The sequence below is a fragment of the Peromyscus maniculatus genome, chromosome 7 (genome assembly GCF_049852395.1).
Source record: "Peromyscus maniculatus bairdii isolate BWxNUB_F1_BW_parent chromosome 7, HU_Pman_BW_mat_3.1, whole genome shotgun sequence".
NCBI lineage: Eukaryota > Metazoa > Chordata > Mammalia > Rodentia > Cricetidae > Peromyscus > Peromyscus maniculatus.
This window is the reverse complement of record NC_134858.1, coordinates 36,361,586-36,385,070: the sequence shown is the minus strand read 5'-3', so window position 1 is coordinate 36,385,070 and position 23,485 is coordinate 36,361,586. Positions and strand designations below refer to the sequence as shown.

Sequence of the window (23,485 nt, the reverse complement as noted above, 5' to 3'; positions counted from 1 at the left end):
ATAAGTGGATTCTAGATATAAAATAAAGAACAATCAGACCACAACCCATAGAACCATGGAGGGTATATATATAGCATGGAGGTCCCTAGGATGACCGTGGCTTATAATAAATTTCGGTTTACTCAATTATTGAAAAAAAATAGCCAAATGAATGGAAACACATGAACTATGAACCAAAGGCTGAGGGGCCCCCACCTGGATCAGGCCCTCTGAATAGGTGAGACAGTTGATTGGCTTGATCTGTTTGGGAGGCAACTAGGCAGTGGGACCGAGTCCTGTGCTCATTGCATGAGTTGGCTGTTTGAAACCTGGAGCTTATGCAGGGACGCTTGGCTCAGTCTGGGAGGAGGGGACTGGACCTGCCTGGACTGAGTCTACCAGGGTGATCACAGTCCTCGTGGGAGGCTTTGCCCTGGAGGAGGTGGGAATGGGGGTGGTCTGGGGGTAAGGGGAGGGTGTGGGAGGGGGGGAGAACAGGGGAACCTGTGGCTGATATGTAGAACTGAATGGTATTGTAAAATAAAATAAAAGGAAAAAAAAAAGAATAGATCCTGGGAGAGGTATATGTGTTCCCGTGATGATTAAACTTGACTGTTGGGAGAATTCCAAAAAAAGAAAAAGAAGAAGAAGAAGAAGAAGAAGAAGAAGAAGAAGAAGAAGAAGAAGAAGAAGAAGAAGAAGAAGAAGAAGAAGGCCGTAAATTTATGTAATGTACATTTCATTTCAATATGCCTTAGAAGTTATAGCTGTCAATTTTTTCTTGCGAAAGATGTTGTAGATGAAAATCTGACCTACTAATTGTTGACTCAAACTTTGTTAAGCAAAGACTTAGACATTTTTATTTATTTTCCAGATGTTGAGTTTTCTTAAGAAATATATGTCTCAGGGCTGCTTTCACATCCTTATTTCTCAAGCTGTAGATCAATGGGTTGAGTGTGGGTGTCACAAGATTGTTCAAAATCTGAATTATAGCACCAAACAATGGGCTGGGGTTGGGCTGCAGGTAGATGATGATGACTGGTCCGTAGGCACAGACAATGGCAGTGAGGTGGGCACTGCAGGTGGAGAAGGCTCTCTGCCTGCCTTCTGTTGAGCGGATTTTTGAGATAGAGATTCCGATTCGAGTGTAAGACACAAGGATTAGGAAAAAACAAATGAGAGATAAAAGACCAACGTTTGTAAAGCCCACCCTCTGTGCTAGAGAGGGGTCCTCACAGGCTAGTGGTAACACTGCAGGCATGTCACAGAAGTAATAACCCACCTCACTGGGGCCACAGTAGGGCAACTGGAAAGTGAGGGACGTTAGGATAATGGAGTGCACACAGCCGCTCATCCAGGTCCCTGTGGCCAAGACACAGCACACTCTGTGGTTCATGATGATTGTGTATCTCAAAGGGAAGCAAATGGCAACAAAGCGATCATAGGCCATCACTGTGTACAGGAAGCATTCTGTGCAACCCAGACAATGATAGAAGAAGTGTTGTACAACACAACCCTGGAAAGAGATCCCTCTACCCTGTCCTGAGAGATATGACAACATTTTTGGAGCTGTTGTGGAACAGAAACCCAAGTCAAAGATGGAGAGGTTTCCCAAGAAAAAGTACATGGGTGTGTGGAGTCGCTGGGAGGAGATGACTGCAGTAAGGATGAGCAAGTTTCCCAGGAGGGCACAGGCATACAGTGCTGAGAACAGGAAGAGCAGGACCTTCTCCAGGCCTGCTGTTTCAGGGATGCCCAGCAAAGTGAATTCTGTCACCATGGTGTAGTTTGTCATGTTTATGGAAGAATAAGCTCCTGGAAGTCTGTGGAAAGAAATTCTTGGTAAAATTTATTATGTATGTGGATTAGATGAGTTTAATTCACCAGAGTGGAAGAGAAAAAGATACTGGTATTTATAGAGAGATGTTCTAGACACAATTGCTTTCCCTGCTGATGTAGTATTTTTCTTCAGTTAGGCACCTGGTTGCAGATGGTCTTTCTAATATTGTTACTCAGAAGTTAACTTCCAGAGCAGTTGCAGATGGTGTCTTAACAGTCTCACCCAGAATGTAACTTCCAAGGGTAATCGCCTATCTTCCCTTATTCATATAAATGGTCTCATTCCATCATTCCAGATGCTCATGATTCTAAAATAAAGAAAAATACATTAGAATTAAAGTTGCAGGGAAGATGGGGGAAAGGTTAGGGGTGTAAAAGGATAAGAAAAAGTTGGGGATGAGAATAATCATGAGATGAGAAATAATCATGGGGATGAGAAATAATGCATTATTTACAGTTTTGAAATTTTCTAAGGAAAATTTTAATTAGTAAAAAGTTTTGCTTCCAATCACATTTGCACCTGGGTTCTGGAACTACAGGTAAAGAGAATCAGAACCAACAGCATTTGTGACAAAAATTACAACAGCAAAAGATATACCTTGTGATTTTAAAATCAAAATCTGAACATAACTGGAGCTGGAAGCTAAATGAATACACTAAATTTTTCTTACACAGCAGCATGAATGTTTGCTTACTGTTTTTGTGAAAAACGAAGATTTGTGAACAAATCTGTGAACAAAACGAAGATTTACATGGGAAAATTCTTTGGATTGTAGGAAGGAAAGTTGAGCAGAGTGACTGAAGTCCCCAGAGTTACTTTTATAACAGCACAGCTTCACCTACTTCTGTTTCTTGTAAACATAATATACACCTCACACATACACACATGAACACACAGATGTACACACAGACATAGAGACATATACACAGAGACACATGCACATACAAACACTGAAGTCCAAACCTCACAATTCATATTGTGTTAATTTTTTAAGGGTATTAGTCACATATGTCAGATATAATTATGTGAGGCTCAAAAAAGCAACCCAAACAGCACTTTATTGCCCAATAATATGGAAGAAACAGGATGCAGAAAGACCGTAATGCAAACAATGAAGTCACAGATATTTAAAAAGTTATGAACTTTTTCTGCTTTTAACGAAGAAAGGTGATTCGAATTTCATAGGTTCATCTGTGAACATAAGAATGTATCATCAGTTGTCAACTTCCCTTAACTATCTATTCATGTTTTTTGAAGTCACTCATACAGTAAATATACTGATGTTCCAGGTTATTTCCTTGGGCATGAGGGACAAGAAAGAGAGGCTACCTGCCACACCAACTCCAGTGTTGTCCGTGTGACAGGAACAATTATGTCAATAATAGCGGACGGGAGATAGGTGTCCCATGGGACTAAGCTCCCTGGAGGTCCCTGGCAAAGTGCCCGTGTTATGCCTCCTTCTCGAAGGAGATGTGCTTCACAGATCATGAGCTCTCTGGGCTATGGGTTCTGTATAACTGCTTTTCTGATAATGTTCTAATTAATCTATAAAACACAGCCAAAATTAATGAACGCTTGGGTTGTGAACTGTGGAGGAAAGGGGAAGCTGGACATAGACCTTATTTAGATATAACAAAATGAACTATTCCTTAAAGACCTCAAGCCTTAAGCCGCTAGATAATAGAAAGTATAATAGTTCAGACACTTCTAGGGAATGAACACTCACCCACTAGGAATCCTTTAGGAATCCCAACTAAAGTGATTTATGACAGAAAACATTATCTCATAGGAGACAGATGGTGGGCCTCTCTGTTGAGGAAGTTCAGCATAAAAAACTTAAGGACTACAACAGAACCCCTTCCCCTTACAGGTGTAAAAGTACAAGTGTCCATATTCCAACAAGTAAAAAGGTTTATATTAAAAGAGATATATGGTAAAGAACTAAAGAAATACTTAGGGAGGATCTGCAGCATACAAATTGGCTAAATAGGTCATGAGAACCAGAAAAGTAGAAGTACATAATAAACTAGCGAGCGGCTGAGATAAAGATAAAAGACACAGCTACAAGAAGCCTTCACAAGTCTAGGAAATGTACTAAGTTTATAAAACACAGACTGATCTTTGGGTCATAAAGTTCTTGTGAATGAAGGGATATGTCTAGCGCCGATTATAACTGTGTGCTTGAATTTTTTTTAAAGATGATGTAATTGAATTATTGCCAAGCTTTTGTTGTTCCCTGTATGACTTGATAGTTTTCTTTTCTGTATATAAACTACTGATTTACAGAAGTAAAGTTGCAGCAGATTCAAACCACTTTTGAGTGTGTTGTCTGTCTGTCAGTCGCCGAATCCTTGTCTTCCTGACTACCCAAGCCCTAATTCTCCTACGGTCGTGGTACTCCCGGTAGGCCAGTCCGTGACAGCTACCTAAAAGAAAGACTTTAGCATTCTTTGTGGAACAAAGAAGCTACTGTTGCTACTATATCAGGCTGCAAAGTCTAGTTCTGGAAACATATTTGTGTTAAAGAGAAGGGTGGGCACAGAAAACACTCCTTTTGAGTTGTCATATTTTGAAATTTTCTGATATTTTCATAGTTTTTCAGTTTTCCAATACAGTATAATCCTTAAATTACAGGTTAACTCAGAAAATCTATTGCCTAAAACTCTGTGTGCTCTCCTTTACCCCCCATAATATGTCTTTAGTGACTAGGTGACTGAGCACTCTGATAAAGGTGAAGGAGACATTTGGGCACTTACTGAGCCAATAGGAAGCCTAGTGTGATGGATTGAGCACTCTTTTTCTGTGTACCTCCAGCAGAAGGAAGGAGCCTCACCATCCTTTAGTCTGTAAACTGGAATTGATAATGCTTCGTCCTCATTATATCAGTTTCCAGTAGAATTCCACACATCGAAGTATGCTTCAGCTCCCTGGCAGCAATTTCCTGTTTGGTCTCAGGGACTGCGATAATTCACAAGACAAGAGATTTTAAATAATAGTGATGATCCTTTGGGTATTAATCCCCAGAGGAAGGAGTCTTATTGAGAATGTATCTCATTAACTCCTTGCTTTAATTATGTGGTGGTGGTGGTGTAGGGGGGGGAGTATTTCAACATCTTTTGTGAATATTCTTATGGACTAATACTGTTCAATGATGTTCACTTGAAACCTCAATATTTTTCTCACATACTTAACTTGTGACTAAAGATTTTCCAAGCTGATAATTCTGAAATTCTATTTGTCACATACTGACCTATATGGTGAGGTAGGGTTCTCTGAAGGTGGGAGAAGTGCTTTCTCTGAAAATGTTTTCTTAGCTGGGACCTGCAGTGTGAATCAGCAGACAGGGTAGGGAAGGACAAAGCAGTTTCCCAGGTGAGGCACTGGCATGTACACTGTGCATGATGGAAAGGAACTCAACATACTTAAAGAATTTAGGAGCTGGGCCTGAATATCATAGTCTCTGTAGGCGGAAGTTTCTGTACCACAATCCACTCCCAAGTAACCATACAGAGGCTTAATAATAATTATAAATGCTCTTCTAATAGCTCAGGCTTGTTTCTAGCTCACTCTTACATTTTCAATTAATATATATATATATATATATATATATATATATATATATATATATATAAAATCTCTGCTTTGCCTTGTGGTATCTTTTCTCAGTATGACATGTCCATCTTGCTTCCCTCTGTGTCTGCTTGCTGTTCCTTTGGCTCCACCATTCTTCTTCCCAGCATTCTCTCATTGGCTCTCCTCATAACCTTATCCTGTCCAATTGCTGGCTGGTCAGATTCTTTATTAAACCAATTACAGTGACACATATTCATACAGGGTAAAAATATTCTACAAGCCTCTATTTTCAGTTTCTTAGGAGTGTGAGGGAATGGGATCACAAATGTAGACTTTCCAGAATTGCTAGGGGATCGTCCTTCTATATGGTGTGAATATGTATTTCTCTCATTAGCTGATAATAAAGTTGTTTTGGCCTATGGCAAGACAGGATAAGGATAGGCAGACATTATAAAAGTTGCTAGATTAAATCAACCTATACATTTTAAAATTGTCTTGACTTCAAAATTTAAGTCAAGGGATATATTGCCTGGGAAAGAGGTTCTGTTTTTGTTTTCACAGGAAATGAGAGGCTATGGATTCATTCTGGGTTAAGAAAAATCAGGTTTGATCAAGGAAGACACCCTGAATTCCTAACTACAGACATGGGAAAATAAACCTAAAGTAACTACAAGATATGTAACTTATAATTTTATCTGCTCAGAGATAAAACAAAATCATTATCTTTGACTAGCTTATGTACAATGAACAGTTTATATTTGTATTAATATGGAGATGCATGTTTCCTTTAAAAGTTTATGTATTTTTAGAGCAAGGAGATCAGACAGCAATAAAAACGATGTCCCAGATGACCCAGCAACCAAAACAGCTTCAAGGCAGCTAACTAAGATGATCCAACCTCACAAAATACTACAGTCAAGGTTTAACAATTATCTTAAATTTTCTCAGTGTCCCAAATCATTATCAGTGCTCCCAATCAGCAGGAAGTAGTCTAGAGAACTATGCCCATATTACCCAAAAATAGATTACAGATGTTTGTCTTTGTTTAGGGGGGTTGATTATAAATTGTTTTTGGTCATAGTCAATCACTTTCTAAAGAAGAAAGGAGAATATGATTTAAAAATGATAGGGGAAAGGATAGATTATTATGATAGAAATAAAGGGTAGATTATTGAATCTACTTTAATCCAAAAAACATCTGTTAATCTCAAATTATTTTACATTGTTATGGATTTTAGTTTATTGATACAAATTTAAAGTCAATTTTGTTATACTGTAAGTATATTTCTACTCTTGTTTAAGGTTTTGTGTTTACGCAGCTTATTTAAAAATGTAATGTATAATTAAAAATATACATTAATAGTCATCTATAATAGTCAAACTTATAGTCATGTTAGTTAGGTTTTCTAGGTATACAAAGATATATTTCAATTAGATAGGTAATCTTCAAACACTTCAATGACCTACAGAAAATGGCATTTAAAATGTTTCAATAACTTAAGGCATTTCATGACAGTGAGACACGTCTGCTCCTAATAGCTCCGATTTACTTCAGAGAAGATGACAGGCACCAAAGACAGACCATATGGAATTTGTTTTCTTTTTGGCACAGCCGGCCTATTGGGCAAGTGATTACCCTTGCCTTGACTGCTGACAGTAAGCACACTTTCTAGTCTTGACATGCAAGAAGCAAACAAAAGTGACTGCAAACTTTGCCAAGGCAGGGTAGGAGAGTCCTTCAAATTATCCCCACTTCTGAAAAAGGTCTGTCAGATATTCTAGGCCTGTAGGCCAAAGATGGATGCCCCAATGTTTCAGAGAAACTTTGGGTGACTGTCTAGGCAGCCTGATGTCTTTGTCATTAGGTAACATTTCAAACTTCTAAAGTCTTTGATGGAGTTGAAGACTAGATAATCATAGTTAAAATTTTTCTTAGTTATGATAAAAGGGTAAATTAGATATAAAATTTTAGACTCACCAAGATAGGATTGATAATTAAATGTTTTCTCTGATTTTGTCAAATACAAATAGACTAGATATTATACCTATAATTCTTGTTTGATAATTGTTTTGTTATATTTAATCTTACTATCTTAAAGTTAAAACCTTTCCTTTTGATTAGACAGAAAGGGCAAAATGCTATGAAATGGTCCTTTTGTATCCTGTGAATATGTATTTCTCTCAGAGAAAGAGGGGTGAGGATGGGGCAGATGCCATGAGCCACCCAAGAAGTAGGATGCTGGAGGACTGGTAAGCCATGGACCATGTGTCAATAAATAGATGGATAGAAATTGGTTAATTTAAATGTAAGAGTTAGTTAATAATAAGCCTGAGCTACTAGCCAAGCATTTGTAATTAGGCTCCATGTGGTAATTTGGAAAGCAGCTTCTGGGTATTTGGAAGTTGCTGGCAGGACAGAAACTTCCACCTACAATTAGTGACAGAGAGTATATGCAAGGTTAGCATAGAAAACCTGTTTAGACCATGTCTCAAAATAAGAAATTAAAGTGGATAGAAATAGAGCTCATCTTAATTGTACTTATTTGTAATGTGATTGCTTAGCATGGGGAGGGCCACAGGGAAAGAATTCAGAGTGGTTCGAGAATCTCCAGAAACAAAGTTCTAATAAAAGAAGGTATCTCACTACCTCAAAAGCATGCGGCCTTGAAACAGGCAGCAGCATTAAAGATGGAGCTTTAAACCTCTTCTAGTGTGTGTGTTTCAACAGTATGGAATGCATTTATGTTGTTACACAATCTACAGAACCCTTCCATTATGCAGAATTGAAACTTAAACATGCTGAAATTGTCATAGTGATGACCATGACTATGTAGAATAACTTAAAATTAGTTTTAAAAAAAGTGTGTCCCAGCCAGCGGGATCTTCAGCAGAGACCCTAGAAGGGGGAATGGCGAATGAAGGGACAAGAGACACAAAGAATTGACAGCAAGACAGTATTCTGATCAAGCTGCAAAATTTTATTTTTCTCAGGTGGGTTTTATAGTAAGCAGACCAGGAAACTTTCTTTGGGAAAAGATCAGGGCACTGTTGAGTTGCCAAGCAACCCAACCATGGAACCTAACCACAAAACATTGTTACTAATGGTCACTGTAGCAGAAAGATAAGGAAATGTTAAGTTATTTTCTAATAAATCAGGACTTGTCCAGGCATGTCAAGAGTTTCTGGTTAGTGGCTCAATACTGGACAACAAAAGCTTAACTCAGGCAGGCAATATGGCATGGCTCTTGAAATTGTCTTTGGCAAAAGTGAAAACCATGAGAATGCTGGAAGTAGGCGAAATAGTCTCCAGGAAAGAGCACACTAATTGACTATCCAACACCAAATGGTCATCCCTGAAGACATACACATATTAGCAACATTATCTAGACTGTGCAAGTTATATTTAGGAATATATGCATATATAATTTACATGAATGCCTATAACAATGATCAGTGAAAAGAGACACCAGGAAAGTGAAAGAGAAAGGCAGGGTATATGGGAAGGGTTTGAAGGGAGGAAAGAGAAAGAGAAATATATATATATATATATATATATATATATATATATATAGAGAGAGAGAGAGAGAGAGAGAGAGAGAGAAATATTATATATATAATATTTATATGATCATAATTTTGAGATCATAATATATATATATAATCTCAAAAGAAAAAAGAAAATGCAGCTATTAACCCAAACTTCCCTCTTCTTCTGCTTCTACAGTCTCCCCAAATTTCCCTCTTCTTCTGCTTCTACAGTCTCCCCAAATTTCCGCCCCTTACTAACCATCATTCTATTTCATTTTTTAATAAAAGCAACTCATTCTAGAGCCTAAAATGGCTATGTTCATTTTACTGTGATTGTCTGCTCCCTCTTAGCTCAATCTTCTCGAGGATCATCCATGTGAGTGAGGGTAACACTTGTGTCAGAACCTCCTTGCTGTTCACATCTGAACAATATTCCTTTGTATATCCATTGTATAATATATTGAGATGATCCATTCATAATCAGACATTTTCCATTCCTAGGCTTTGTGACTAATACTGTTATGAACACAGAAACACAAGTAGCTTTTCAGGATCTTGATCATTTTGTATATACAATAAAAATCTGAATTGATTGATTTTATTATTTTATTCTTCCTTATTTTTAAGGAACTATGAAGCTATTTCCATACTGACTTTCCCATTTTATATTTTTGTCAATACAAGGGCATAGAAGAGCATATTTTTTTCATCAACAGAAACCATTACTTTGTATTTTAATACTTTCCTTTCTAATAGTATGTGTTTCTATATATCTAGAGAATTAATTTTAAATATTCTAATGTTGGGTGTTATAATTGGAGATTATTTAAAATGTTTGGAGCTTCTGATACAGTCATTGACAAATTTATTTAGAAGGAGTTAAAAAATGAGTGTTTATTCATGTTTTGACTTTCAAGTATCTGTATATTTCTAGTATAGCTATGCATCCAATTTAGAATATTGTTCTGCATAAAAAATCTATTACTAATGTTCTTTCTTCTTATGCCAATAAATATGTAATCCATCATATTTTGAATGGAGTCTTTATCCATTTTTCATTGCTATAAAAATTTCCAGGGATTGGCTATAGTATAAAGGGAAGACATTTATTAGCTCACAGTTCTGGAGTCCAGGATAATGTATAATTTAAAAACCCAGATGAAAATAATATCAGGAAAATATGAGTGTAACCCCAATAATCACACCTCCTTTTTGCTCCTCTGATTCTGAAAAAATTGGGAAATGATTTTCATTTGAAGTCTTGTTAGACATGAAGTAAACAACAAGGCTTGGTGGGAGAATCAGCTGGACTAGATAACAACTGATAATTAGGACATTTCCACAAGGATGGGAAGGTTTTCCCTTAAATGGTATGATGGAGAAACTGCTAGGCTATCTAAGGGATAGGCTTAAGAAGGTAACATCAGGGTTAATGCAGGCAGTGAGATGAAAGAGTGGGAGCTGCTATGACTTCTTGGAACTGAATCTATAACCTAGGAGCTGGGTCAGTGATTGATAACCAGTGTTCTGTTATTGTGGAGTTCTGACAGAAGTACCTGGGTGACATGGTTTGACTAAGTATAAGGCCACTGCACAAAAGGAGTGTGGACAGGATTGTGTCTAGTTCCAGAAGCACAATGCGGTATCCAGTTTTAATTAGATGATCATGGAGAGGCAATAAACTTGGAAATACTCTGAGAAGTGGTCCTTTGCAAGTCATTTTGGAAAGATGATGCACATGGAACTCATCCAGGAACCACATCAATGCTGATGAGGCTGACATCATGTTCACTGCCTTTGGCATGGGATGAGGTAGACTTTGAGTTTCATCACTATCTGTTGTAAATCAAAGATAGATTAGAGTCACTAAAAAAAATCATACTCAGGGAAAAGACATTCAGTGGTGAACTTCATTGGGTGCATTTTATAGACATGATGAAATTAGCATATAAAAACTTAGAATTCTCAACTTTAGTTCTTTCTCCTCCAGTATCCCAGTGCATCCCACCACATGTTGAGAATGCTGCCCTCTTGAAATATTAGGAGCTCTTTTCTGACATTTCTGCCAGTTTCTGGATAAGGAAGAGGCACAGAAATATCTGGAAACTAAAGTGATTGTCATCTGAAAACTCTTTAGGCACAACTTGGAAGTACAGTGATGGATTCACCTCACTGACAATGGGGAGTTGACTGAGTCAGTGGTATCTGGGTACCTCGTGAAAAGGCACTCAGCCACCTACCAGAGCAGCTGCTGCCCTGATAGACAGTCAGTAATGGGACATTTAGAAGATCTGGGATGGCCAAATGAAAATTCCCCAAATCCTCCATTGTAGCCCTTGAACCATCGGTGGGGAACACAAAGTCTACCCTCCCCCAAATAACTTTACTCTAGAGGCTAAGAAGTTTCAGAGTTAAGATGACATCACCATGAAAGAATTGCTAAAATATGATGCCAATACCAGGATGAAAACTTAAAGTACCCTGCTTTAAAAACAGACAGACAAACAGTGCTTCTGGGGTGTAAGAGCATCAGCCATACTGTGAAAACAGTCAGACAAACAGTGGTTCTGAGGTGTTCAGAGCATCGACCATGCTGTAAAAACAGGCAAACAGTGGTTCTGGGGTGTAGGAACATCAGCCATGCTGTGAAAACAGTCAGACAAACAGTGATTCTAGGATGTAACAGTATCAGCCATGCTGTGAAAACAGACAGCTGTGGTTCCTTCTTGTGACAGCATCAAGCTGTTAACACAGTATGAAGACAGGAGGCATTGGAGTTAGGCCCAGACCAGGTTCAGCCATCAGTATATTGTTGCAGGAGACCAGATACGAACTGTTCTTACTATAGGTGAAGTGGAGAGATTAAAATGGAGTTAACACTGAGGTCCATATATACTCAAGACCTATTAGCAGCACTTATTATCAGTTGTTTCCTGAACAATTCATTGCTATGATAAGTTCTCTGGCAAGATGATGAGTGTGTTAAGACACCACAGAGGTCATGAAGGGTGGCCCCAGGAGGAGTGGACAATTAGGGACAGTAGTCTCTTAGCTAACTATATATATGCTTGAGGGCCATAATGCTAATACATAATGTGAGATTTAATATGTGTTATTTGAGGTTTCCAATACTGAGAACTCTTGCATAGAAATGGTAAAGTTTACTTTATAGGAGTGGTGTGTACATATGTGGAGATGATAGTTGTGAAGAGGGCATCACAGTCACCAGATAATGTCATACCTTCTAAGTGTCTAACTTTCTTCTTTGTGAAATAGGGAACTGAAGTGCTTGGGAGCAGAAAAGGAGATTAACCCCATTCTAAGTGAACAGAAGTGTGAAGTGAGACTGATTTGACATGGGGAAGGGATAAAAAGGGTCATAGCTGTCTCTAATCTTAAACCAGGAGGTATGTATGGGATGAGGATTATATTTATATATATATACATACACACAGGAAATTTCTCTGTTGTTGGTTACTGTGCCCCTTGGCTTAGCAATTACCAGAATTACTAAGAATTCAGCCCTAGAAACCTCTGTAGTTGGCTATAGCATTATGTAGGAGGACTCTGGAATTGTAGAGGCAGAAGAATATAAAAAGTGTTATAAGCATGCCACATGTATTCAGATATTCCATTGTGTGCCCATTAATGCATTTTTTTTTCATTTAAATAAAGGAAATGAAGGTTTTTGGTAGGAGACAAAAATTTGACTATCATTACTAATTCCACAAATTATTTCTGAACAGCAAGCATTACACCCTTGAAAACTCTCCTTAAGGACCTCTTTACTTCCTTGTTCCTCGGTGAATAGATTAAAGAATTCATCATAGGTGAGACAATATTACTTAATATTTGCACCACAGCACCAAGCAGGGGATTTGGTGTGCGCTGCAGGTAGATGATGATTATAGGCCCGTAGGCAGTGAGGTGAGCACTGCAGGTGGAGAATGCTTTCTGCCTGCCTTCTGCTGAATGGATTTTCAGAATGGCAATCCCAATGTGTGCATAAGAGACTGTGGTGACATTTTATTTGTATGTTAATAAATGAAGTTTGTCTGGAGATCAGAGGTCATAGCCAGACATAAACAAAGGTCAAGTGGTGGTAGCACATGCCATTAATCTGATCACATGACACGTAGAGTCTCTGTGTGTTCAAGGACACAGCCAAGTATGGTGACCCACGCCTTTAATCCTAGTACCAACCATAGAGACCTGGAAGTCCATATAGATGGGTAGTGATGAGGCAGTTAGATGGCTGGGCTAAGAGTCAATGAGAATGCAGAACAGCAAGGCAGTAAAGGTGCAGGTTAGATAGAAAGAAGCTGGTTCTCTCGGGGAAGCTATGGTGGCTTGGTGAGTAAGGTTGGCTGGTGGCTATCACTATTTCTCTGATCTCTGCAGCTTTCACCCCTATATTTGGCTCTGTGTTTCTTATTTAATAAGACTGTTTAGAAATTCATCGACAAGAAACACAGATACTGGAGAGAAGCATCAGACCAGCAATTCCACATTAGTGGAACCAAACCTTCTGGGTCAGTATAAGAGAAGACTAAAATTTCAGGAATGTCACAGATAGGGTGGACATGAGAGGGACAACACTAGGTAAACTGAAAGGTAAAAAAAAAAAAATCTGAGCCTGTCCTGGAACTTACTCTGTACACCAGGCTGGCCTTGAATTCACAGAGATCCACCTATCTCTGCCTTCCAAGTGCTGGGATTAAAGGCATGAACCACCACACTGCTGGCAAGTTATTTTCATTTTCAATTGTTACTCTCTCCTCTTGATTCTCAATTCCTGGATGTGCACAGAGGTTGTTGGGGGCTGGGGAGGGGAGTCTCTCCTGCTAATGAGAATTGAAATATGATTCTCATTGTGCATTCAGACACAGAACATTATTGAACAAAAAAATAAAGGGCTTTATTGATCCTATCAGATTAGTCTAAAAAAAAAAAGATCCTCTACAACACAGTGTTAGCAGATTTATCAGACCTCTTGTTTTCATAACTTCATTCTTGACCAACTATTTTTAAATTTTGTAGTCTGAGATGTTTATTTGCCAAGGAATATCCTTCTGCTCATTATAACTACTGTTTCCATCATAGCGACAATTAATTTTCCATATGTTCTCTCTAGTATGATGTACTAAAACTCAACGTTGACTGAACTTTGGTAAAGTATCCATAGTCTCATAATAGACCACGTTCTCAAAGTTACCACTGGGACTTTGTGTAGTCAGATGCTCTGGTGACTCCTTAAGCTTTGTCACACAAAGGCTTCACTGTCCCCTTCCTTTGGAGTTCTTTTCACATGCACCCATGTACTCTCTACATGCATATACATACATTTATAAATAAATAAATGAAACCTTTTAATATTATGTATTTTATTTTTATTTAATTAAATATTATTTAATTATTATTTATTAACACAGAATACTGTTTCAGGCAAACATAACATGGCTATCCAGCTAGTGACATGTTAGGATACCCAAAGCAGAAACCTCCCTTACCAAAATACTAATTTCAATTGGAATAAAACTCCAGGTTCTGCTTCCATTTGCTGTACATGAAGCAGGTCTTTCCAAATGTCTGGGTTTTTAGTGAAAAAAATGCCACCCAGTAATTTTTCCATATTTACAGGTGTGATAGAGAGGTTGATTTGTGATTTGTGAGTTCTTCTTACAATATTAGTCAATAGTAAAATAACTAAATCTTTGACAAACCCAATAATGATTGTCAAGCAAGATTACTTTCAGTTGAAGACTGTGAGAACATTGGTTCCTGAGCTGTTTAGTTAGCCTATGTTAATTTTTATTTTTTAATATCAGGATAATTTTAAGGTGTTTGTATCTCTGAAATAAGAGGTTAGTTCATTGAGAATCATAGTTAATTAACGTGAATTAACTCTGGTGTCAGTGACAAAGTTCAATAGTATATGAAATGTTTCTTCAATATCCACCACTTGAAGGTAGTGTGCTTAGTGCCGATTAGCTAGTTTGGTCATATAGCTTGGAATGATTTGGGATTGAATAAAGATGTCCAAAATACCATTTTAGTTCTGTGAGGCAACATTGCAATTGCTGCTCATTAGCTTAATGAATATCGCCAGTTCCTTCCAGTATCCACATGAAGAAGTATTGCTTCTCAGAATCAAGAGAGGAAATGTAACAGAGAAGTTGAAGGGACAGGACAGTGGCACAGGCGGTGAATACTACTGTGGGACTCCAAGCATCACTTCTTCATTTTGATTTTTCTAAATCTAACGAAGGAGTGATCAACATCTCTGAGACACACACACTATGTTAGGAGAATATGTGGGAGAGATACATGGAGCCTTCTCAAACATTATTTGAAGGTAACAAAGTGTGGCTAAGAAACCACAAGTCAGTTGGTTTCACTTCTACGCTGGTGAATAGAAACACCTACAGAGATGTGTGTTTGCATGCCATGGAGCACAATACAAACGTGTTTACCCCACAGAAAGCACTGTAGTCTTGTGCAGTACCACAAAGGGCACTGAAGAGTTATACAGCATCTGAAGTTCATGGAGAACTGTTAATGAGAAACAACCTGATGTTAGTCCAAAATGATAACTAAGGCCAACTTGCCTATCCAATGAGTTGATGCAATTACTAATAGTAGGATGCATGAGCAGTCACTAACAGAAGCTTGCATGACTTAAAGGCAGCTGCATCACAGAGAAGCCCATCCCAGCCTGGATAGCGACCCAGGAAAGATGCATTCCTGAGCTCCTAGAGGGACAGCAGCTAGCTCTGCTGGTCTGAGAGTTTCTTCTCACCACCGGTTGTTTGTTTTTAATGTAACCCCAGGAAGGGACAGTATAAGTCCTCTGCATTTCAGCTTTCAGGAAAAAAGGAACTTGAAGGTTTTATTTACTTTTACTTTTGGAACATTATAAAACTAAGGAGAAAACATGGAAATTGTGTGTACTGAGGGGCTTTATCAACCATCTTTCTGCTGACTTCCTCACCCTGACTACTAAAATTCAATATATTTAAGTCTCTATGGGGACTTGAAAGATGTTAGTTATGTTTCTATATGATTTTTATGTTTTTATTTAATTTCTATAGTTCTATATAAATACACATATTCTATACATATTTGTATACATATTTCCATAAGGGTTGATGTTAACTGAAGTAGAACATTTTAGCCTGCTTATTTTCAGTACAATCTTGGCTTATGTGCCTATTTTATTGGAAACAAACAAAAAATACACACACACACACACACACACACACGCACGCACGCACACACGCACGCACGCACACAGCAACTTGTTGCCAGGCAACCACAGGGCAGCTTCCTGAATCAACCAGCATGCTGTCCTCCAGCAGGCCACCTTTTGACTTCATTCCAAAAAGGAACATAAATACATTATCCAGTAAATACTTGCATATAGCCAAAAATACATTATCTATCTCATCTGTCACGTCCACTAAATGATGTCTGGGCATGATATTTACTCTATCTTAATACAATGAACTGCAAAATAATTACAATACTGTAAAATATGCCAAGTAATAGAATGTCAATTTCATTAATCTATAAAAGTGCATTAATTCTGATTGTGAATATTTCTATGTTTTAGAAAATATATTAAGAAGTAAATATGACTTATTCTCTGGTTATTTTTTTAAAGAAGTATAAGCCCCAAATAGCTTCATCTACAATTGCACATTGACCTTAATATGATGTTGATGTGTCTTAACTGGGTCATGATTCCCTGTTGCTGGTCTCTGAGTTCATTCATTATTGATCAGGGTGAGGCTCTTTTCCTACTTACAAGTTTCATTGTTCTAACACAGGGACTTTAATTTCTACTTTCCCAAGGGTAGAAATATGGATTTCATAATATCCACATGCCACCTAAACAGTTCAAAAACAAAAAATGCCCAGATATTTAATAATATTCCAATTCAAATAATTATCATATTATGCTTTTTCAAAAATAAGAGAAACCTCATGGTTTGGGTATATATAAAGAGATCATAGAAGGAAAAGGGGATGGTGCTGTTAGCACTGTCAGGATGCACATCAGGTTGCATGGCTTCCTGGGGCACAGAAACCATGGATCCGGATTTAGAACTAAATATTAATCAATATGATACTTAGAGGATTGTAGATGTAACCATCTTATTAAATAAGAAACACAGAGCCAATTGCAGAGTTAAAAGCCCAAGAGGTCAGAGCAATAGCTAAGAGCTAAAAACCCTTTCTTACCCTTCACAGCCACTGCTGTCCTTGACTCAAGCCATTGGGTACCATTTGTAGCTGGAGATTTCTCCAGTCCTGCCTGGCCCACAGTCAGGACAAATCTCTCTCATTTGCCAGTCCCACAGCCACTTAGACCCAACCAAGTAAACACACAGAGACTTATATTGCTTACAAACTGTATGGCCACAGCAGGCTTCTTGTTATCTAGTTCTTATATCTTAAATTAACCCATTTCTATTAATCTATAAGTTGCCATGTAGCTCGTGGCTTACCGGTACGTTACATCTTGCTTTTCATGGAAGCAGCTGGCAGAGTCTCTCTGCCACAGCCTTCCACTTCCCAGAATTCTCCTCTCTCCTTGTTTCACCTATACTTCCTGCTTGGCTACTGGCCAATCAGTGTTTTATTTATTAACCAATCAGAGCAACACATTTAACATGCAGAACATCCCACAGCAGAGGATCAGATGGTTCACATGGCTGCCATACCCAGAAAAGAACCTAAATGATAGATTCTTCATTCTTCCATGGAGAGAAAAGTCCAAGTACTCCTGTTTTCTTGTTTGGAAATTAATCAAATATTTAAGCAGTGATATCATAGTATCTGGGTTTGCCTCACAGGTCCTTTATTCCTTTTGATGTGCATTTCTTGTTTTCCTTTTTATTATTGAACACGATTTTTAAATTTAAATGTATTTCATCATGTTCCTCTCCCCCTAGTCATTCCAGATCTTCTCCCCCTCTCTTCCCACCCTAGTATAAGTGCCTTCTCAAAACACAAACAAAAATCTAAGGCAAAAACAACAAAAAACTTATAAAAACAAAAAACAAAACAAAATAAAAACAATAACCCCCCAAACTCTCTAAATCGTAACCAAATAAGAGCACACAAACAAGGAACAAAGCAAAACAAAAATTATAGAGTTCATGTTATGCTGGTCAACTCCTCATATTCATTTTGTGTACTTGTGTTTCCTAGATCCTGACTATTATACAGAACAGGGGATTAATAATTGTTTTAAATTATTCACTTTGAAATTTAATATATATGTAAACTGTTAAATTCCATTCTTTTGAGACTTATGTTATTGCCTTATAAATTATGAATAAACTAGTTTCATAATAAGGTAGAACCATGTTTTCAACTATAAAAGCAGTTCATTGGCTTTGCATTCTCCCCAGCCCAAATCTCCTTCCATAGATGTTGTTTATTCTATACCTGATGGGACATTACTGATTTACACACTATTCAGCTTTTGTCCAATAGAAAGAAATATACCCCAAATACACAGGAGTGGCATGTATCTGTTTTTTGCAAATCTAAATAAATATGCAGTAATGCAAAATGCAAGAGTTGTGCAAACACAGAGGCTTCCACTCAGATTGAAAAGGAAGTCACTGAGGCCAGGCAATGGATTGCAGTCTTTCCAGGCAGTCCATTACAGGGTGATTCATGAAGCTCTGATGATAAAAGCTAAGCAAGTATGGAGATCCCTGGATGTTAGATAAGTTTAGAATATGGAACATTTCCCAAGGAAAGTCACAGGAACTAGTGAAGCCAGCTTAAAAAAATGTCCACGAATTGGGGTCTATGCTGATATTTGGGGTCTGGATAGCCACCTGAGACCCTGTTTGTGTCTGAGGGCCTTGCTGTACCCAGGGCTGTCCTGATCAGGGTGGTTTGTGCTTCCACCTCGACCATGGTGATGCCCGTGTTTCTGTTGAAGCTGGGGTCTGTGAAGATGCCAATGGCCCATGTTACCACAAGGGGTCATAGAAACCATGTGTGTTGAAATCTGAGGGCTATGTTGAGCCACCTCATCCTCACTTGCTCTGAGATAGCTGACCCTGGGCACTGCAGAAGGAGAACTGGCCCTATTCGCATGGGAGAGCTAGCCCCAGAAATCCAGGGAGATAGTCCTACCATTCATCATTGATGTAGGAGAGCTGGCCTGGGTGCCATGGGCCTAGGAGAGCTGGATCTATCCCCACTTGCCCTGGGATAACTGACCCTGACCCTCAGTGGGCATGGCAGGAGAGCTGGCCCTACTCCCATGAGAGAGCTGGCCCCAGCAATCCAAGATGGCCTTAACCTTCATTATTGATGTAGGAGAGATGGCCAAGGTGGCATGGGTATAAGAGAACTGGAGGGGGGGCAGTGGCAAGACTGGCCTGCTCAGCTACCACCCAGACCTAAATCCTGGGCTTTGGGTTGGTCTACCCTAACATTTACCCCATCTCTGACCTGCTGGAGTGCCTGAATGAGCTCCTCCTGTGGAAGGATAACTGTTAACTGCAGGATCTCCATTACTGGAAGTACAGCAGGATAACCATGAGGAGTTTCGGTAAGGGTCCAGTGATGACGATGTGCCAGAGGCCTTGAACCAGACCAGTGACTCATTGCAATGAACATTTTGTAGGTGGGGCTGATTGGACAAACGGGTATATAGTGGGACACACCACAGCTCCAGATGCCACTGGGATGAATGAAGAGGTGTTGGTAAGACTGAAGATAGAGGTGGATTTTTGTTTGTTTGTTTTTAATTATATGGGGAGCATGCTGCATGGGTGAGGGGCAGATAGGAGGGAGCGGGAAGTGAATGGGATTGTGGTGCATGATGTGAAATTCCCAAAGAATCAATAAAGAATTATGTCTTTTTTTTTTTTAAAGGCCATGTGGGCACCAATGGTAAGATCAAATGCACAGTCTTTGGGATTCCTAGATCCTGAGCAAACAGCTACAGGATTTAGTGTTTGCCCTGTTTAGTCTTGCATCAGTCTAATTGCTCCTTCATGTTTTTCCATTGCTTCATTTGAGAAATAGAATGTTTGCCTTGTGCTACTGTGCACTGGAACTCTGCCACTTTGGATTTACAGGGGCTCACTTCCTAGAGCCTAGACACAGATGGTGGCAGGGGATTAAACTTTTGACCAATGCTGAAACTGGGAGCAGGCGGAGCTGGGAGGAATAAAGGCAGGGGAAACTGGGTAGGGATGTATTGCATAAGAAAATGATCTATTTCTAATACTAAAACAAACACACAAAGAAAATGGTTGGAGAGAAAATAAGTGGTCTTGGAATTATAAGATAGGTGTGAGACATTGAATACAAAGGAGACAAGGTCAGATTTGGAATATGTTGTCTCATACATTAACATTATCACTCATGTTGGAAACTTTCAGATGTGCATCTATCTTGAGGAAGAAGTTCACTGGGACATATTTTAAGGCTTGGATCTTGTCACAAGCCCTGTCATTCTCTGCTTCTGCTCTCTGCCCATCATGAAGTGAATACCTTCTACCACATATTCCTGGCAACAGGCTTTACTCATGGTTACATTACAGGCCCAGACACCCAGAATCAAGTGACCTTGCGATGAAGACTCTGCAGCTACAAGCTCAAATTGACCACCCGCCTTAATTTGTGCTGTCAGCACTGTGATCACAGATATGGAAAGACAAGTAATTCAAGTGGCCCAAGATAAGGACAGAGATGGAAGATGGGATCTTTGAGGTGAGCCTCTGAGAATTCTGGGTAACTGATTATTTTTCTATTCCTACAGCACCTAGTTCAGAAAATTAGTCACAGTAGAAACAGGACCCAAAGAACTTGAGAGTAAAGTATGAAGACTATAATCTTGAGAGCTGTGTGACCTTGTAGTGTTGATATTGATGAGGTCGAAGTTGTTAGTGGCACATATATACAAGTTATTGCCACTGAACAGTGTCAGTAAGACAAAAATTAAGTGGTTCAAAGGGTCTGATATGAACCTACTCATTCTAGGATTATCAGAATAGCTCTGTACTCAAGGCTGAGGTTTACATCCTGGAACTCAGAAACCTCTATCTTGGACACTGTTATTGGCATTTCTGTAATTCACCCTGATTTTGTCCCTTGTCTCCTACATAATTAAAACTAAAAAATCCTGCTGTTCACTTGACCAGTATTCTTTTTTAGTATTTGTTCCAGTATTTGTCTCTGACTGGTACCAGGCAAGTATGAGAGAAATAATTTTTATTTGATTGTTAACAAGGATTGCATGTCAAGTGGAAAAGCAGTAGCATTCTTCTCTCCCTTTATTATTTACCATTTGACATCCATTCCTCTATCCATACTCTCATTTTACCAACCAGTCCAAAATTTTGAGATAGTCACATGCAATTACAGTTAGTGTTTCAGACTTGGTTGGGGAAATAAATGCTCTCTAATCCAAGAGGAACTTTATCATTTGATGATTTTTTTCATTTCTCTGAAAAGGAATTGTCTCTCTCTGAATGACAGATTTTGTCCTCTTATGACCACTTCCTCTCAGAAGTCAGGCTCACAGCTCAACAAGGTGGGTATCAGCTTCACTAAGTTTGTTAGAATGCTGTGTTGATAGAAAGAATTGAGGTGAGCTCATCAGGAGAGAGGTAGTCTTCAGTAGAAACCCATTAGTAAGCTAAGTATGGTTGATGAAGTTGGGACTTCATTATTTGGTAACTGCTATGTTTGGTCCCCCATTCACAACCATTCTGCTTAGTATGTTTGCTTTCATGATGATGTAAACAATGGTACAGAGTCAACAGAAACTACACTTCACAGTCTGAATTTTGATCTGCTCACAAGGCAGTGAGATGCAGTGTAATGCTCTTTCACAAGGGAAGGCAATGCAAGCCATTCTGAACTCACAGCCATTGCTACTGTAACTTAACTGAGGCTCTATGCTGTACTGTGTTGCCAGAATTCTAAAATAGTATATCATATTTTATCATGACTACAATATGCCCATCAGGGCACATATATGAGTTGTTAGAATTTAATTATAGAAATAGACCCTGCACTGGATTATCTCCTAGAGATAAAATTAACAATAAGTGTTCTGGGCACATGTAAGGTACATGCAGCTACATTTCGAGGAATCATATTTAAAGAGTTAGAAGACTAACAAATGCTTGAGGAATAGTAGTGCTTGGAGAGAATCCACACAACACAAAATCAACACAGGAAAGCTGGTTGGTCTCAGCCCTTGGGATACAGAGGCATGTGGTTGTCTATGCCTTTGAGGGCAGGCTGGTCTACAGATCTAGAATAGCCAAGGCTATACAACCTAATCCATCATACACACACACACACACACACACACACACACACACACATTCACACACAAATCAACACTGGATCTGCTAAGAGACCTTGTCAATTACATTTCATTATAAAACACAAGGAGATACAAAATAAATATGCATCTTCAAACAATGAAGGAAGTAGTAAATTTATGTAATATATTTCATTTTAATATGACTTGGATGTTATGGATACCAATTTGTCTTATAAAATAAGTTGGAGATTCAAACCTGTCCTATTAAATGGTGAATAAAACTTTATTCAGCAAAAATTTAGATGTTTTCATTTATTTTCAAGACTGAGACATCTCTTAAAAAATACATGCCTGAGGGCCACTTTTACTTCTTTATTCCTCAGGCTGTAGATCATTGGGTTGAGTGTGGGTGTCACAAGATTGTTCAAAATCTGAATAATTGCACTAAGCAATGGGCTGGGACTGGGCTGCAGGTAGATGATGATGACTGGTCCATAAACACAGATAATGGCAGTGAGGTGGGCACTGCAGGTGGAGAAGGCTTTCCGCCTGCCTTCTGTTGAGCGGATTTTTAAGATGGAGATGCCAATTCGAGTGTAGGACACAACGATGAGAAAAAAACAAATGAGAGATAAAAGACCAACGTTTGTAAAGCCTACCTTCTGTGCTAGAGAGGGGTCCTCACAGGCCAGTAGTAACACTGCAGGCATGTCACAGAAGTAATAGCCCACCTCACTGGGGCCACAGTAGGGCAACTGGAAAGTGAGGGACGTGAGGATAATGGAGTGCACACAGCCGCTCATCCAGGTCCCTGTGGCCAAGACACAGCACACTCTGTGGTTCATGATGACCGTGTATCTCAAAGGGAAGCAAATGGCAACAAAGCGGTCATAGGCCATCACTGTGTATAGGAAGCACAATGTGCAACCCAGACAATGATAGAAGAAGTGTTGTACAACACAGCCCTGGAAAGAAATCCCTCTACCCTGTCCTGAAAGATATGACAACATCTTTGGAGCTGTTGTGGAACAGAAACCCAAGTCAAAGATGGAGAGGTTTCCCAAGAAAAAGTACATGGGTGTGTGGAGTCGCTGGGAGGAGATGACTGCAGTAAGGATGAGCAAGTTCCCCAGGAGGGCACAGGCATACAGTGCTGAGAACAGGAAGAGCAGGACCTTCTCCAGGCCTGCTGTCTCAGGGATGCCCAGCAAGGTGAATTCTGTCACCATGGTGTGGTTTGTCATGTT

The 23,485-nt window shown here is 39.0% G+C and overlaps 2 protein-coding genes across 3 annotated transcripts; both read right to left on the bottom strand.

Annotated features, from left to right (window-relative positions):
• Window positions 1-838: 838 nt before the first annotated feature.
• On the bottom strand, window positions 839-1,777 carry LOC102917596 (putative olfactory receptor 10D4). Its single transcript, XM_006992577.2, has one exon. The coding sequence runs from the start codon at window positions 1,772-1,774 to the stop codon at window positions 839-841; it is 936 nt and encodes a 311-aa protein (XP_006992639.1). The 5' UTR covers window positions 1,775-1,777.
• Window positions 1,778-12,652: 10,875 nt separating this feature from the next.
• Window positions 12,653-23,485, bottom strand: LOC102916989 (putative olfactory receptor 10D4). Of its 2 annotated transcripts, XM_076575577.1 has the most exons (2): window positions 22,745-23,482; window positions 12,653-12,847 (listed from the first exon to the last, which is right to left on the bottom strand). In XM_076575577.1, exons 1-2 carry the CDS (start codon window positions 23,480-23,482, stop codon window positions 12,653-12,655), a joined length of 933 nt encoding a protein of 310 aa, XP_076431692.1. The 2 variants fall into 2 exon arrangements, with proteins under 2 accessions (XP_076431692.1, XP_015841718.1); XM_015986232.2 differs by lacking the exon at window positions 12,653-12,847 and having other exon boundaries at window positions 22,547-23,485.